The sequence below is a fragment of the Vipera ursinii genome (genome assembly GCF_947247035.1).
Source record: "Vipera ursinii genome assembly, chromosome: 4".
NCBI lineage: Eukaryota > Metazoa > Chordata > Lepidosauria > Squamata > Viperidae > Vipera > Vipera ursinii.
In genome coordinates, this window is record NC_139514.1 from 85,064,312 (window position 1) to 85,079,015 (window position 14,704).

The window sequence follows — 14,704 nt, forward strand, 5'->3', positions numbered from 1 at the left end:
TAGCACCAAAACAATATATTTTCCTTAGATACTTATTGCAGTACAGTTAGTCTTCAACTTACAATAGTTCATTTAATTATCATTCAGTTAGAACAGCAGTGAAAATAGTGACATAATCATTTTTCACACCTACCACTATTGCAACATCCCTATGATCATGTGATAAAAATTCAGATGCTTGGCAACTAACTCATATTTATGAACATTGCATTGTCCTGGAGTTATGTGATCCCCTTTTGCAACCTTCTGACAAGCAAAGTCAATGGGGAAGCCAGATTCACTTAACAACTGTGTTACAACTGCAGGGATTCACTTAACCACTGTGGCAAGAAAGGTTATAAAACGGGGCAAAACTCACTTAATAGCTGTCTCACTTAGCAGCAAAAAGTTTGGGTTCAATTGTGGTCGTAAGTCAAGAACTATTTGTATTTTAACAGTAATGTTTTATAAGATGTACGGACATGTGAAAGAGTATAGAAACAAATTTGAATGTTTGTACAATTTTTATTTTAAAAACTTATCCCTCCCTTGAAAACAGAGTTTTCCCAAGATAGCTTATAATGAATTAAAATCACAATATAAAAATGTAATGTTACAAGGAGGCATTAAAGGACTTAAAAAGATTTTTTTTTAAAAAAGGAAGTCTAATAAATTAAAAGCCACCATACAATGATTAAAGGCACTAGGCTAGAAACTGAGAGTTTTAGTTATGCCTTAAATATCAAATGTACAGAATCACTCTCTCTCTGTCTTAGGAAAAAGGCAAAGGCAAAGCTGACTCAAAGCCAGAGAAAAACAGAGATATTGTGTTTATTATTAGTGTGCAAATTTATGTACCAAACTATTTACCTGGCAACACTGTCACAAATTCCATGCCCTCCAAATTTTGCAGGTTCTACTGGGGCTCCAGCTTTCCTGATCATGACTTTGAGAGTTAGTCGTCTTCCTTTCATACCAGCTGCTTCCAACCTTCGCTGGATCTCTTCTGAAAGGCTCAGAAGGAAAGCTTCTGCTTCTTTTGCCTTGAAATAGGGAAAATGGATTTTACACAGATTAAAAGATGTAATCAAATCAAAACCGATCTTCATTACTGTACTACTGGATGCCAGCAAAATAAACATTAAATTTAACAACTGATAATAGGTATGAAAGAAAATGCAAGTGTAAAATTTCACAGAATGTTCTCTCTTAAATATGAAACCCCTTTTCTGAACTCAAAGCAAACTGTTTTGAGCAATTTCAAGGCATTTCAATCGTGAAAACACAGCTGTAATGCTACTTGGAGCTCAGAATGGTTCAAAAAATGTTCAAAACAACCCATTTTGTACTCAAAACAGAGCTTTTGGTACAGTGGGAAATTTCATGTCATGTTCCAATAAAATGAAACTAACTATTTGGGAAATGAAACATTTTATAAACCTGTTCTACAGATTTCTATAAATGTTCTATTGAACTGAATAACCATTAATAGCTATTAACCATAGCTCATAAATATATTATTTAGCATTTACATTTCTCTTTCTAAGTTTTCAATGTACTTTGTATATATCACTTCAAGCATCTTTATATAAAATAAATGAACATAAAAAGTATGCAGGGCATTTTTAAAAAAATTAAAATGTCGACATAAATTTTTGACTATGAGACCGATAAAGAATATGAAATGTTTATAGGATCTACCATATTCTTATCACACAGCACCAACACTCATGGTCTATACTTTCCAAAAGAAATAATGCTGCATGGTAGAAATGTCTACAAATAGTTTTTGAATTGGAAACAAATAATAATCTTTGAACTACTTGAAAATGGTGTCACTGTATATTTGATCAAGTTTTGTTTTCATGTTCTTCATTTATTTATTTATTTATTTTAATTCCATATATTCCGCCCTTCTCCGAAGACTCAGGGCGGCTTACAAGCTTAGCAGTACTACAAAATTATTTTTATTTTAAATATAAATAATACATTGACATTATTCCATATAATGTGAGTCATATATAAATTTACAAAGCTAATCTTGAGTTAGTTTAATTATTGTATTGGCAATTAATGTTCCTGCTTTTTATGTTGAAGATTTGAATACTACAGATATATAAACATATAAATCATGAGAACATAGGCTATAAGTGCATTCTTCCATGGTAAGAAATTATGAAATTGTTGCCGTTTTTCTCAAAGACTTTCTATTATTAGGCCACAATCCTATATATCACATATCTGAGTATAAATCCTTCAGCAATCCTTCAGTGGTTTTAATGTTTGCTTTTAACTGGTTTAAATATTTTAAACTATTTGATTTGGTACAGCAACCAAACAGGACAAGTACAGACTTCAATAGATAGTTAGGACTGCAGAAAAAAACTGCAATCAGTCTGCCTTCCATTAAGGACCTGCATACTGCATGAGCCAGAAAGAAGGCTGAAGAAATATGTACAGACCCCTCACATCCTGGGCATAAACTGTTTCAACTTTTCCCCTTGGGACACTGTTATAAGACATTGCATGCCAAAGCAACTAGAGACAGTTTTCCCCCCTCATGCCATCACTGCTGAACAGCTAATTTTCATAGCATTGTCTTATGTCTAAGGATATTTAGCCATGTAGTAGGCTATATTACTATTATCCTTTTCATCTTTCCTATTACCTTCTATTACTTTGTTGTTTGTATGAACACTGGGAGGTTATGCAGCAAAGACAAATTCCTTGTGTGTTCTATTCTATTCTATTCTATTCTATTCTATTCTATTCTATTCTATTCTATTCTATTCTATTCTATTCCATTCCATTCCATTCTATTGCTATGCTACGCTACACTACGCTATTCTAATAGGCAGATATGCATAGGAACTGTTCTACTGAGTTCTAATACCCGATACTCCCATGTAACATCTCTACTCCGCGAGCTGCATTGGCTTCCGGTTGCCCTCCGGGTGAAATTCAAGGTGCTGGTCATTACCTATAAAGCCCTACATGGCTTGGGTCCAGGGTATTTGAGGGAACACCTGCTGCCAGCATCAAGTTCCCTTCGTCCAGTGCGCTCCCACAGGGAGGGTCTTCTCAGGGTCCCACCGGTAAGAGATTGCCGGCGGGTAACACCCAGGGATAGGGCCTTCTCAGTGGGGGCGCCTGCCCTCTGAAACCAGCTGCCAGTGGAGCTGAGGACTGCCCCCGACCTCCGTTCATTCCGCCGGGGCCTGAAGACCTGGCTCTTCGAGCTCTCTGGCCCAGGCTGAGGATTAATTTATTTTAATTGGGGTTTTATTTGTACAGGGATAAATTTAATCTTTTTTAAACTGGTTTTAACTTTTGCATTTTTGGTTTTTAATTCCCTGTAAACCGCCCTGAGTCCTCCGGGAAAGGGCGGTATATAAATGTAATAAAATAAATAAATAAAAATAAAAGCACATTTTAGTATTAATAAGGAATTAGAACAAAGAAGTTACAGCCCAGTAACATGCGATTTTATGGACCATTTGGAAACATTGATTGTTTTACTTAAATTTGCTTTAATTTTTTTACCTGCGAAAATCTTATACCATAATTGATCTCAGCTGAAACAGATTTTCTTGTTTTCTCTCTCTGAATTGGCCTATCATCCAAACCACGGCAGAATCTATACAGCATTTGTCCAGTTTTTGGTCCAAACTCTTTCTGAAGCTTTGACATTGTGATACACTGTAGATCTCCACAAGTTTTTAGCCCCATAGATGATAGCTTAGATTCCATTGTTCTTCCAACTCCTGAACCCCAAAATAAAAATATATCTTTATATTAGAACTCTACACCAGAGAAATTAATTCATTTAACAATCATTGTTACACTTCACAATAGGAATAAACTATTAACTAAATCACTTTTATAACTGGCCATATGCCAAGCTCAAATTATCCTATTTTGGACATGTTATGTGGAGAACCAACACTGCAGAAATATCTAATGCTGAGAAAGGAGAAAGGAAAAAGGATCACCTGCAGGAAAGCAGCAATGAATGCAATCTTGGGTGATTTAAAAGAAAAGGTTAGGGATAGATTGTCAGAGAAAAATCTATATATGTGGTTGGTAGGAGTTAAATATGACTTGATGGCACACAATCAATTAAATATGTATTTTTGTCAACTTATTTTTCGCAGAATACTATTATTTGATGTTTTGAATACTTATTAAAAATACAGAGGATTAACATAATCTCAGGATGCAAAATCTATGTCATGCAATTTATCAGATTGCTATTCAAAGTTTGAATAAAAAAACCATCCCTTTTTACAACTCTGTAATCCCTTAATTTTGTGGGGTAGTCAGGGCAACTGATGGAGCCGAGTGTTTACTGGCTGGATGCCCTTCCTGACGTGGTGTTCGCAGCAGATATTTTTTCTTTGCGCCGTAGGAGAGAAACATTTCCTGCTACCTAGGATTGAACTCTCAACCTTTCAAGTGAGAGAAAAACGCTATTCAAAATTTGGATAATGCATATCTACATAAGTTGCTTTATCTTCACTATAAAGATAAAGAAATAAAGAAAATAGCCACTTCGATTTGTTAATAACCCATTACTTTGTAAACTAGAGCTAAAGTCACTGTGATAAATACTCCTGAAGAAAACTAAGAAGGAATATAATAGAAAAAAAACCTACCTGGAAGATGTATAATTAGCTGGCTCCTGATAAAGTCATCTACTTCTTCAGGCTTTAAATGATACTGCCCATCAGGTTTTGCTTTACGAGTTGCCAGTCTGGCCAGTAAAATATTTGAACCTATAAAAGTTCAATATTGCTTTTAACCAGTATTTCACCATTTGGAAGATTTAATATTTTTCTTCTACTACACAAGAAGAAAGGAAGGATACTTTATAATGTAACTCCTAGTCGTAAGTCAAAGGGAGACTAGGGAAGACTGTTTTATTCATCAGCGTAAGTAGAATTATAGTTCAGGTCCACCATGATTATTGTTATCTTATATAGAATTATTTATTTCAGTTCCAACAATCATTCCTACTGATAATCTTTCCAACAATCTTACGCTGATAAAAACATTTTTTTTACCTCTCAAAATATTTTAGCAGGATAGACTGAACTGTTTTCTCTTTTTTGAAATCTTCATATATACGCTGGAAGTTTAGAGTGATTTATCCACATCTTAGCTAGCCTCATATTAATTGAATTTAGGGTCGTATTAAACACAAACTGGTATTCATTTACAATTTGCATTAAACTGAATATCTCATTACTGAACTTGCACTAATCTTGACCTACCTAAGTGTTGGACTAATGAAACCGTAACAACTGGAGCTTTCTCCTCAGATCAACAATTTGGATTTTTGCAAGACAAATGGCCTGATAAACACACAGGAGTATTTATCTGAAAACACATGGGACAGGGTGTCACAGTTTATTTCCTTTCAGTTGGGAACATGGCAAGAATATTTTTGTTGCTGTAGTTGCTGCAAGGCACTGACTAAATGACGACTTACTCATTGTTGGCTGGACTGAGCATTAATTTCCTCATGATATTCCCTAAGCCTTTTCTGCTTAGTACTGTGTTTCCCCCAAAATAAGACCTATCCCGAAAATAAGCCCTAGCCTGATTTTTATATGTGCACCTAATATAAGCCCTACCCCAAACATAAGTCCACTCTGTCCCACCATCTGGTTGCTCGCTGCCACAATGGGACAGGAGAGAGCGTGTCGCACTGATGCCGCCGCTGCCACAAGGTGAAGTGAGGCAGGTGGTGGGGTGGAGCTGCCCCACAACACCCCAGGGCCCTGCAGCCAGGCCACTCCCCACTCGATGACCTCCCCCTGCCCATTCAATGACCTTGCTGCCCACCCACCTCTTCCCGTTCAGTCCTCTCCTGAGCTGGACTGCCATGCTCAGATGCCTTACCTGGTCCCCCTCTGCCGTTTCGGAGCTGGGGGGAGTGACAGCGAAAGGCTCCACCACCACTGCGCAACAGCTACATCTGCTGCTAGAGGGGCTTTCTTTGGTCCCGCCCCCCCGATCACGTGCCTGCCGACAGCCTCCTCCTCCTTTGCCGCCAACTCTCCCATGGCTTGTGCTGTGACCCTGGTATCCCTCTGCCAGCCCTCCATCACCACCACTGGAGAGAATGGAGAACGTAGGGGCAGCTTTTGCTGTGGGGCTGACCTACGTTTTTATGCCAGACAAATGGTCTCCAGAGGTTACGATAGAGCCCAAAGAGCAACTTAAGGACACGTAAAGGCACGGGCTTCCCTGAATGCTAAAGGTAATGGGGGGGGGACAGAGTAAGCTGCCTGAGGGAAAGGCAGACGCAGAAAACTGCTGCAGGGTGGTGGATGAAACCAAGGAACAGGAACAAAACTTCTCAAGTGGCCCTGAGATAGCCTCAGTCACCAGGTTGTACCCACTGGCACAAAGCAGGAGCCTGTGTGGGCTACCTCCTTCCCAGCCAGGAAAGAGAGAAAGGCAGCTTACAGTAGCTTCCTTCACCTGCCCAGGTGTCCTTAAGTGAGTCTTCCTTCCTTCCTCCACGCAGCGATTGCCGGCCCACACTTTCTTGCCGCCCTGCATCGCCCCGCATCTCCCTTCTCCATTCTGGAAATGGCAGGCCTGTTTTCTGCCACTTCTCTTCCTGGCGTTGTGTTCCTCCTTCGTATAGAAGGATGCTAAGCTCTCGGAAAACTATGCCAGCTGGAGTTGGCCAAGGAAGGCTAGGGTCCCCTTACCTGATGGTTCTCCAAAGCTCTTAAGGTTTTGCATGGAGGAGTGGTTTGTCTTTGGACAGCAAACAGAAGAGCTTTGCTCTTTTTCTTCAGGGCCTTTGAAACTGCCCTCCCCCTTTGCTTTTCTGCCTTAAAATCCAGATCGACACATTTTCCTCCTAATCAGCCGAGGATACGATAGCTATGATTTTTGTAAGAAGCTCATTGTACCGGTATGTGGGAGTCCAGCCCCTTTGGCATGTGCTAGCATATGCAGGTCCTGAAGGAAGTGGATCCACTCCTCCATGCAAAACCTCAAGGGCTTTGCAGAACCATCGGGGAAGGGGAGCCTGGCCTTCCTCTCCAGGGTGATCCAGGTGGGTGAGAGAGTGCGGATCAGTGATTGCTGTGCAGAGGAAGGAGTGTTTGGGCGCCTATGGGATGTTTGGAAACAAAGCCATTCACTTCGTTCCCAAGCGCATCATTTGCAAGCAGATGAAGTTTCCAGTCTCCGACATTTCTCTGCCCAGGCGAAAAGTGTATGGGTGCCTATGTGGCACCCCTATGGTGATTTGCTCCATTTCCAAGTGCCCCATAGACGCCCAAATACTTTTCACCCAGACCCCTATGGTGATTTGCTCCGTTTCCAAGTGCCCCATAGGTGCCCAAATACTTTTCACTCAGACGGAGAACTGATGGAGACTGGAAGCATCGTCTGCTTGCAAAAGGAAAGAGTGTGGCAGGCGGAGGGAGGCAGCAGGGGAGGCTTATGCTGCCTGGTCCTTCGGCTTCCCCCACCTATCCACACTGTTCTTGCTTGAAAGCATGTTCCACTGCCACTGCCCTCCCTCTCGAGTGTCTGCCCTGGAAAACCCTGTAAGCCATTGCGGCTGCGGGCAAGCAGACGGTAGGATGGAGTGGGCGGGCGGCTGCAAAATAAGACATCCTCTGAAAATAAGCCCTAATGGGTCTTTTGGTTACTACTACTACTACTACTACTACTACTACTACTAATAATAATAATACCACCACCACCTGGTCTTATTTTGGGGAAAACATGGGTATAACAGTCAGAAGTGAAGATAATTCCATGGCTGATCCCAAAATACTTTGCAAGGATTAGAAAATGGAACTTTGCTGTATGGAGTATGATATGTTTAACTGAATGTGATTAAAGATCACATGTACATTTTAACTGACGTTACCTATGGACATACAATATACAATCTCGTTAAAATGAATATATGAATGTCAGATGCCACAAATATTGCAAGTATTTCCACTGTGTCCCTTTATATGTGAAAAATACTAAGAAAGAAGGCAGTTGGTAATATATAAAAGCCTTAAAGGCAGTATATATTTAGCTTCTATTTATTATCTTATATAAATGAAGAAAAGAGAAAACAAGAAAAATTAACTAGACATATTTCTAATATCTAATCATAAAATTATTTTAATACTGTGATTAATGCATACACTTTATGGAAATAAAACATTGTTTTTACTTAATAATCTACTTTACTTATAAACAAATATTTCTAAGCAATATACTAACCTATTCCAATTGAAGCAGGACATTTGGTCTTGTTTTTTATTTCTGCACGAATAACAATTGCTAGCTCATCTGATGTCAACCCAGTCTCTGCAAGGATTTCAGTGGTATCTACTAGTGCTTCATCACAACTGACAGCTTCAATGTTATGAGTATAGCTATCGACAAAGTCAAAGAATGAAAGAGAAATAATAGAAACAAAATTAAGTTATTCAAAATTAAGTATATTTACTAGTATTAAATATTGATTTTATAGTCAAACCCCAACATATAGTTTTCCAATTTTTGAAATAAATACTTTTAGATATTTTAGACACAAGATGATATGTAACAGAAAAATATATGCCTAATACTATCTTCTTTTCTAAAATTAGTTATGTGCAATTGTTTTCTCTCTCAATTCCCCAGGCTACTTTCCAAACAGTACCTGAGTTTTTTGTTCCTCCTTTTCCATTCCCTTTTTTTGGTGTTATTTGTATTGGAAGCAAGAGAGCAAGGACTACCTTGCTTTTCAAATTAATTAGCTATTTGAGGAATTCCTTTGAGTTGTTGAGTTTTCAAATATTTAAAAACAGATGATTGACCTGTTAAATCTATAGAAGCTGGAAAGATTTTAAAATATAGATACCTACTTATTAAATTTATTTGCTGCACATCAAGCTATATGAAACGCTGTACTGTGAAGTGGCAGTAGCCATATTACATACTTCATTTTATAAGTGAAATATAAAACCTGAACCTGAGCAGTATAATTATTTCAACAATTTTTTATTTATGCAAGTTTCACATATTTACATCTGATTATATTTAATCAGACATCAATAAAATCCCATGTTGGAAAATAGAATAATGGAGCTGGGCTTTAACTAAGCTGGCTTAAAATAACTATGTTAATTTGATTTGTAATAAAAAATATCATTTGTAATATAATTTCTATTTTGCTGAGATTAAAATCTGATCTTGGAATAGCTGTTATTCAGAAATGCTTGGTTTCTGGTTTGCAATCGTGGCATTGATGGATGTTTCGGGCGATCGCTCTCTCCACCGTCCGGTTTTCTCCTGCTGGGGGACCCTGAAGAGTGTCGAAAGTCGCCCTGTAGAGGCAACGAGCGAGAAGAGGACCCCCGAGTGATCGCGGAAGGGCGGCAGCCCTCCCGTTCGATCCAGGGCAGCCCTTCAAACTGATGGGAAAAAGATCGGCCATCAAGATGGCCCATCAACAAGCTGCTGACATCCAAGGCCAAATTTACCATCAAGCACCTTGAAAGCAATGTGGAGGAATCTTTATCTTCTCTGTACCCCAAGTACTTTCCTGTTAAAAGCTTCTTGAAAAAATTTCCCCCTGTGAGGAGAGAGGGAAGAAAATTTTCTTCTCCCACCTGGTAAAATGGTGACGTCTGATCACCCAGGGGAAATAAAGCATTGAAAAGATCAACTTAATATAATTGGATTTATATATATATATATTGGAATTTGGGGACCCAAAAAGTTCCTATTCTTACTGGGACCTGCTATTTTACTTTACTTGCAAAAAAGAATTTAAATTGGATAAAAACCTAGCCCGGGATCTGAAAAAGACTTTAAATGTTATTGGGGACATCTTGTGGCGAAGCTTGGTACAGCAATTTATTTCTGACAAAAAGACCTGACCTTGGTATTATCTATGAGAGATTTAACTCTGAGAGAGCAGCTGCACAGTGACATTGGTTTCTAGGAACTGTGGAGGTGAACATTTACTGACTCTTGTTTAATAAATAGCCTTCACTAGAAAGACTGTCTATAAACATGTCAGAAATGAAGGAGGAGCAGCAAAAATTTTTGGCTATGTTAAAATCTTTACTTGAAAATATTCTTGAAGATACTGAGAAATGCAAGCTAATCTGAAAGATAAAGGTGCCAGCCTAGATCTACAAAGCAAAACCTTGATTGCTACTAAAGAACTAACAACTCAAAAAACAACAGGAGTGGAAGAAGTGAATACCAAGACAGAGGGCTTTAAATATCAAGAAGTACAGTTTACTATTTACGAAACAACAACTTTAAAATTGGAAATGACTTTCTATACAAACCAGAAGAAATCAGAGAAAGAAGAAGATCAGATCGAATTGAACACAACTAAGAGAGAGGGCTTTACAGATTAACAAGTACAGTTTACTGAAAATCCAGACAAATAATCAACTTTAAAACTGGAAATGACTCGCTTAAATACAAAATAGCAAATGTTAAGGGAAACAGAGAAGAAATATTTGATGATGTAACCTGAGATACCTAGTATTTTGTTATTGAACTATTGATTAACTCAATCACTACATTGCTTTCTAAATACTCAAATGTAAAACTGGAAAACCAATAAAAAAAATTTTAAGAAAGAAATGCTTGAGTGGCTTTTGTGGGAGAAGACTAAAGAAAAATATGGGATATTTGTATATTGCTGAAGAGGTGCTTAATAAATTCATAATAAAATAAATAGCACATAATATTTTAGCAAATTGCATTACAAAACAATCAGTAGAATTCCATAATAGAAGTTTTTGGGGAGTTATTCTTTATCTAAACTATATATTTTAACAACTTGTATAATATGAAACATTTACCTTGCCAATGTTTCATACATAGTTTGTGCAACTTCTTTGTATGCATGAAAGTCATAGGGAACAGCTTGAAGATTTGGGCACAACTGTTTTGCTTGTCCAAAAAACATTCCATTCTTTATACCAGCTTGCCTAAATAAAAAACAATTCCGTAGGGGTTCAAAAATCATAAATTAATGCAAATGAAATAATTATCCTACATGACGCTTATTAAGTTGTTAAGATACTATTTCATTCTATTTTTTAATTCAATTATTTATGTTGCATAATATAGTGGTAAATATATATTTCGGCTCACAAGTGTTATAATCCCACTGACTCTTGCACAGCAACGTATCTGCAAATGTGTTGGAATATTTAAAAAATGCTTTAATAAACAACAAACTAAACAAATATGCTCTATCTATTTAAAGAGAAAGACTGTATTCTGCAACCTCCAACTGACAAGAAATAATTTTCTCTTACCTGGCTTCATAACTGCAAGATGCAATTTCTGCCATTGACGACACAGAAATATCAAAATCACTTTTATTCAATTTGGCAGAATCTTGATTATCATCATCTGTTGAGTCAGCATCATCAATTTCTATTTGAAAATAATTTTATTAAGTCATTTGTTTTACAATTGAATTTGATTTACAGTAATTATAAAAAGTTACTTAAGAAAACTGTTCTGTATATGTAGAAATATACAAGATACAATCTTAATGTACTTTAAAACTGCTCCTTATTGATAAATGACCCTTCCTTCCTTCCTTCCTTCCTTCCTTCCTTCCTTCCTTCCTTCCTTCCTTCCTTCCTTCCTTCCTTCCTTCCCATTAACACATCAAATAAATTTACAGGCTATATAACAAACCAATACCTAATAAAATACACATTGCAGAATGCAGATCAGTTTGATAGTTTTTGATACCAGTCTTCATATTTAATGTGCTGTGGCTGCACAGCTTAGTATGTCTCACTGTAGGAAATTCAAAAGATATGCTTTAAAGCAAATGCCTTTGCAAATACTATTAGACAAATCTATTACTTATGAGAATTCCAGGCACATGGAATCCTTTGCATGCTGCTGCTGGCATCATCCAAGCAAAATTCTGTCAATTACCGCTGGCCAGTAATAGCAATACCAATTAGACTTATATACCGCTTCACAGTGCTTTACAGCCCTCTGTAAGTAGTTTACAAAGTCAGCATATTGCCTCCAACAATCTGGGTCCTCATTTTACCAACCTCAGAAGGATAGAAGGCTGAGTCAACCTTGAGCCTGTGAGAATCAATCTGCTGGCAGTCAGCAGAATTAGCCTGCAATCCTACATTCTAACCATGCTTCATTTTTAATTTCCCACAATTGTTTTTCTGTGGCTGGACTCAAATTGTTACTATCTTAGTTATTGTTAAGAAGGAAGTGTTTATAAATCTACACATTTTAAGTCTGGTTATATGAATTAATCTGCAGTATTTTACAAATTAATTTGGTGTAAGCTTCATAACATTTAACTACTTCTAAACAGGTATGTAAAAGATTGTGTCATTATAACAAATATTGTAGAGTTTGATATAACAAGCTTTCTTCCTGAAATGAGAAAAACTCTTTTCCCTTTTGAATTAAAAAAAACATTCTTTAAAAATGATACATATATTAATCCAAAGGGCTTTTAAAAAAAGTTTTTAATGAAAATGGAAATATGTCTGTGTTATTAAAACAGAATCACAAAAATATGGCAGTTTCATAGGTAATTCACATCCACTTAAGCATACTAGTAAGTCAGAATGTTTCAATGTTTTCCTTTAATAGTATTATTTATATCTTAGTCATTATTTCTCCCAAATATAGATATTTCATAAAGTGATTAAGCATCCTTTTTGCCCAAATTAGGCAGAATTATGGAGAAAATTGGCTCTTGCACTGAACTGCATATCAAGTATGAATAAAATGGAAGAGTCCAGAACTATAGCATGCAAAAGCAAGGGAAGTTTCTATTCTTCTAAGGTAAATATTAGGTAAATATTGTGAGAAGCATGCACACTTATAATTACTTCTTGCTAGAAAAATGTAATGGATGCAAACATTCCTCCCCCACTTCCTGCCTCATGTAAAGTACAAAGGAAGTCCTACACTAGCATTCTAATATTTTTTTAGAACAAAAAATATGGTAATTTGGATTAATTTACATATAAACACACACCATGAACAGTTATGTCTTCTCCTCTTCAGTATTTCTGAAGGCTGCTAACAAGTTACAGAATGACTTGAATGTGAAATTTATGGTGCACTTATTTTCACAAACGATAATCAAGATAAAGAATGTAGTGGATGAGAAAAGTGGGAGACAGAACACGGACAAGCTGCTATCTTTGATAGTTCATCACTATGATTCGGATGGCAGTGTCATTCAAGTTGTCCAACATATCTGCAAGTGCAAATTAGAGCAAATTATGCCCTGAACAACAAGAACAATGTCCTTAGTCCATCTGTTTCTCTGCCCTGGCATTAGATGATGTCATCATCTTGTCTATCTTCATGACTTCGATGGGCTCCTCCACAGTGCAGCACAGCAGATCCCCCCTTAAGCTGATGAAGTCACTTCATGTAATTCAGGGGCAATGGAAGACACATTTTTCTCACTGGAAGGCAAGGTAGAGAACCTCTCATCAAAAGTTGGGAAACTAGACAGGCACATGGTGAATGTGGAGCAACGGATGGAGAAATCAGAGGCCAGGACCAAGTCTGTGAAAAAGAAATCGCTGAGAATAAATCTGTATCTAAAGTGTGATAAAAAAATTGTTGCTCTGTAGAATGAGAATTGAAGATATTGGGCCTGAGAATGCTGGCAGATGTGGATAAGGCAATAACTCATTCTATATGTTTAATTCCTTTTGTCTTTGTGTCAGATTTTTGTCAACAGATTGTAATTATTGTACCTGCCCTTAAAGATATATTCTCCAAGATAGAAGTACAGAGAAGAATGCCATCAAATGTAGAATAATACAATTGATGTATAAAAATATTAAAGATTGAATCCTGGATTTCTTTATGAAAATCAATTTGTCCAAAAAGAGGCAATAACAGCAAGAACAATCCTTAGTGAATAAGCAGTTGTAAAAGATGGGGCTGATGTTGCAGATACCTGAATAAAGTTACACTAAGAAATTCACTGACCTTTAAAACAACTTTATCTAGTAGAATGTAGAGAAGATCACCAGAACAAAAGTATGGAAATATGAGGTACTGATAAATGATGTTTGTTCTGTATCAGAACATGATTAGTCATGTGTAATAAATTAAGGGTTAGATTTCATTCAAATTTAGACATGAATGAACTCTATGTAGATGATTTATTAGAGTGGAATTCATCAATATGCTAAACACATCCAAAGCTTTTTTTTCCAGTGCCTACCATCCTATATAACCAATATTGCCAATCAAGTATTCCACACTGGAATAAATTCTAGTATTTCTCACTTTTCTCTAACAGCTAGCAAGCTAATAGTTATATTTCTTTACTGTTAAAAACCTGCAAGTAAATACAGACTGCAAAAAAGTTAGGTATTGTGAAAAAAATGCAATTAAAAAATTGAATTATCTACCTGCAAAAGAACTTTTTAAAAAAAGGTGACTGTATTTGCCTAGAAAACAAAAAACATGTGAGAATAAGTTATAAATATTTTCCACTATAATCTTAATTTTTTGCATTCTTGGAAATGCAACCCTTATATAAGTTTATAAAACAGCACGCATCACCCTGGAAATCCTTTGGCATACAGGAGTTTTTGAACAACACCGTTATACAGGCATCTTGCTCAATTTTATAACATTGAGCCTGTTAACTCAGAATTGAACTATTTCTGACCCTACATTATTAAGATTTTATGTCTTCTAC

At 36.8% G+C, this 14,704-nt stretch overlaps 1 protein-coding gene and 1 long non-coding RNA gene across 3 annotated transcripts in view; one reads left to right on the forward strand and one right to left on the reverse strand.

The window, feature by feature from the left end:
- The window catches only part of REV1 (REV1 DNA directed polymerase), a 61,238-nt gene that overhangs the window by 11,247 nt on the left and 35,287 nt on the right, over positions 1–14,704 (reverse strand). For both annotated transcript variants that reach the window (XR_014492566.1, XM_083362959.1), the window contains exons 9-14: positions 11,289–11,409; positions 10,827–10,955; positions 8,236–8,390; positions 4,635–4,754; positions 3,523–3,743; positions 850–1,022 (exon numbers count right to left, since the gene is read on the reverse strand). Coding sequence is in view for 1 of the 2 variants with exons in the window: in XM_083362959.1 (XP_083219085.1) it covers positions 850–1,022; positions 3,523–3,743; positions 4,635–4,754; positions 8,236–8,390; positions 10,827–10,955; positions 11,289–11,409 (919 nt within the window). In the remaining variant the exon portion in view is untranslated. The remainder of the gene's footprint in view (positions 1–849; positions 1,023–3,522; positions 3,744–4,634; positions 4,755–8,235; positions 8,391–10,826; positions 10,956–11,288; positions 11,410–14,704) is intronic.
- Positions 937–14,063, forward strand: LOC310640595. Its single transcript, XR_014492568.1, has 4 exons — positions 937–1,143; positions 11,237–11,392; positions 12,700–12,813; positions 13,319–14,063. It is a non-coding gene; the product is annotated as an uncharacterized lncRNA (long non-coding RNA).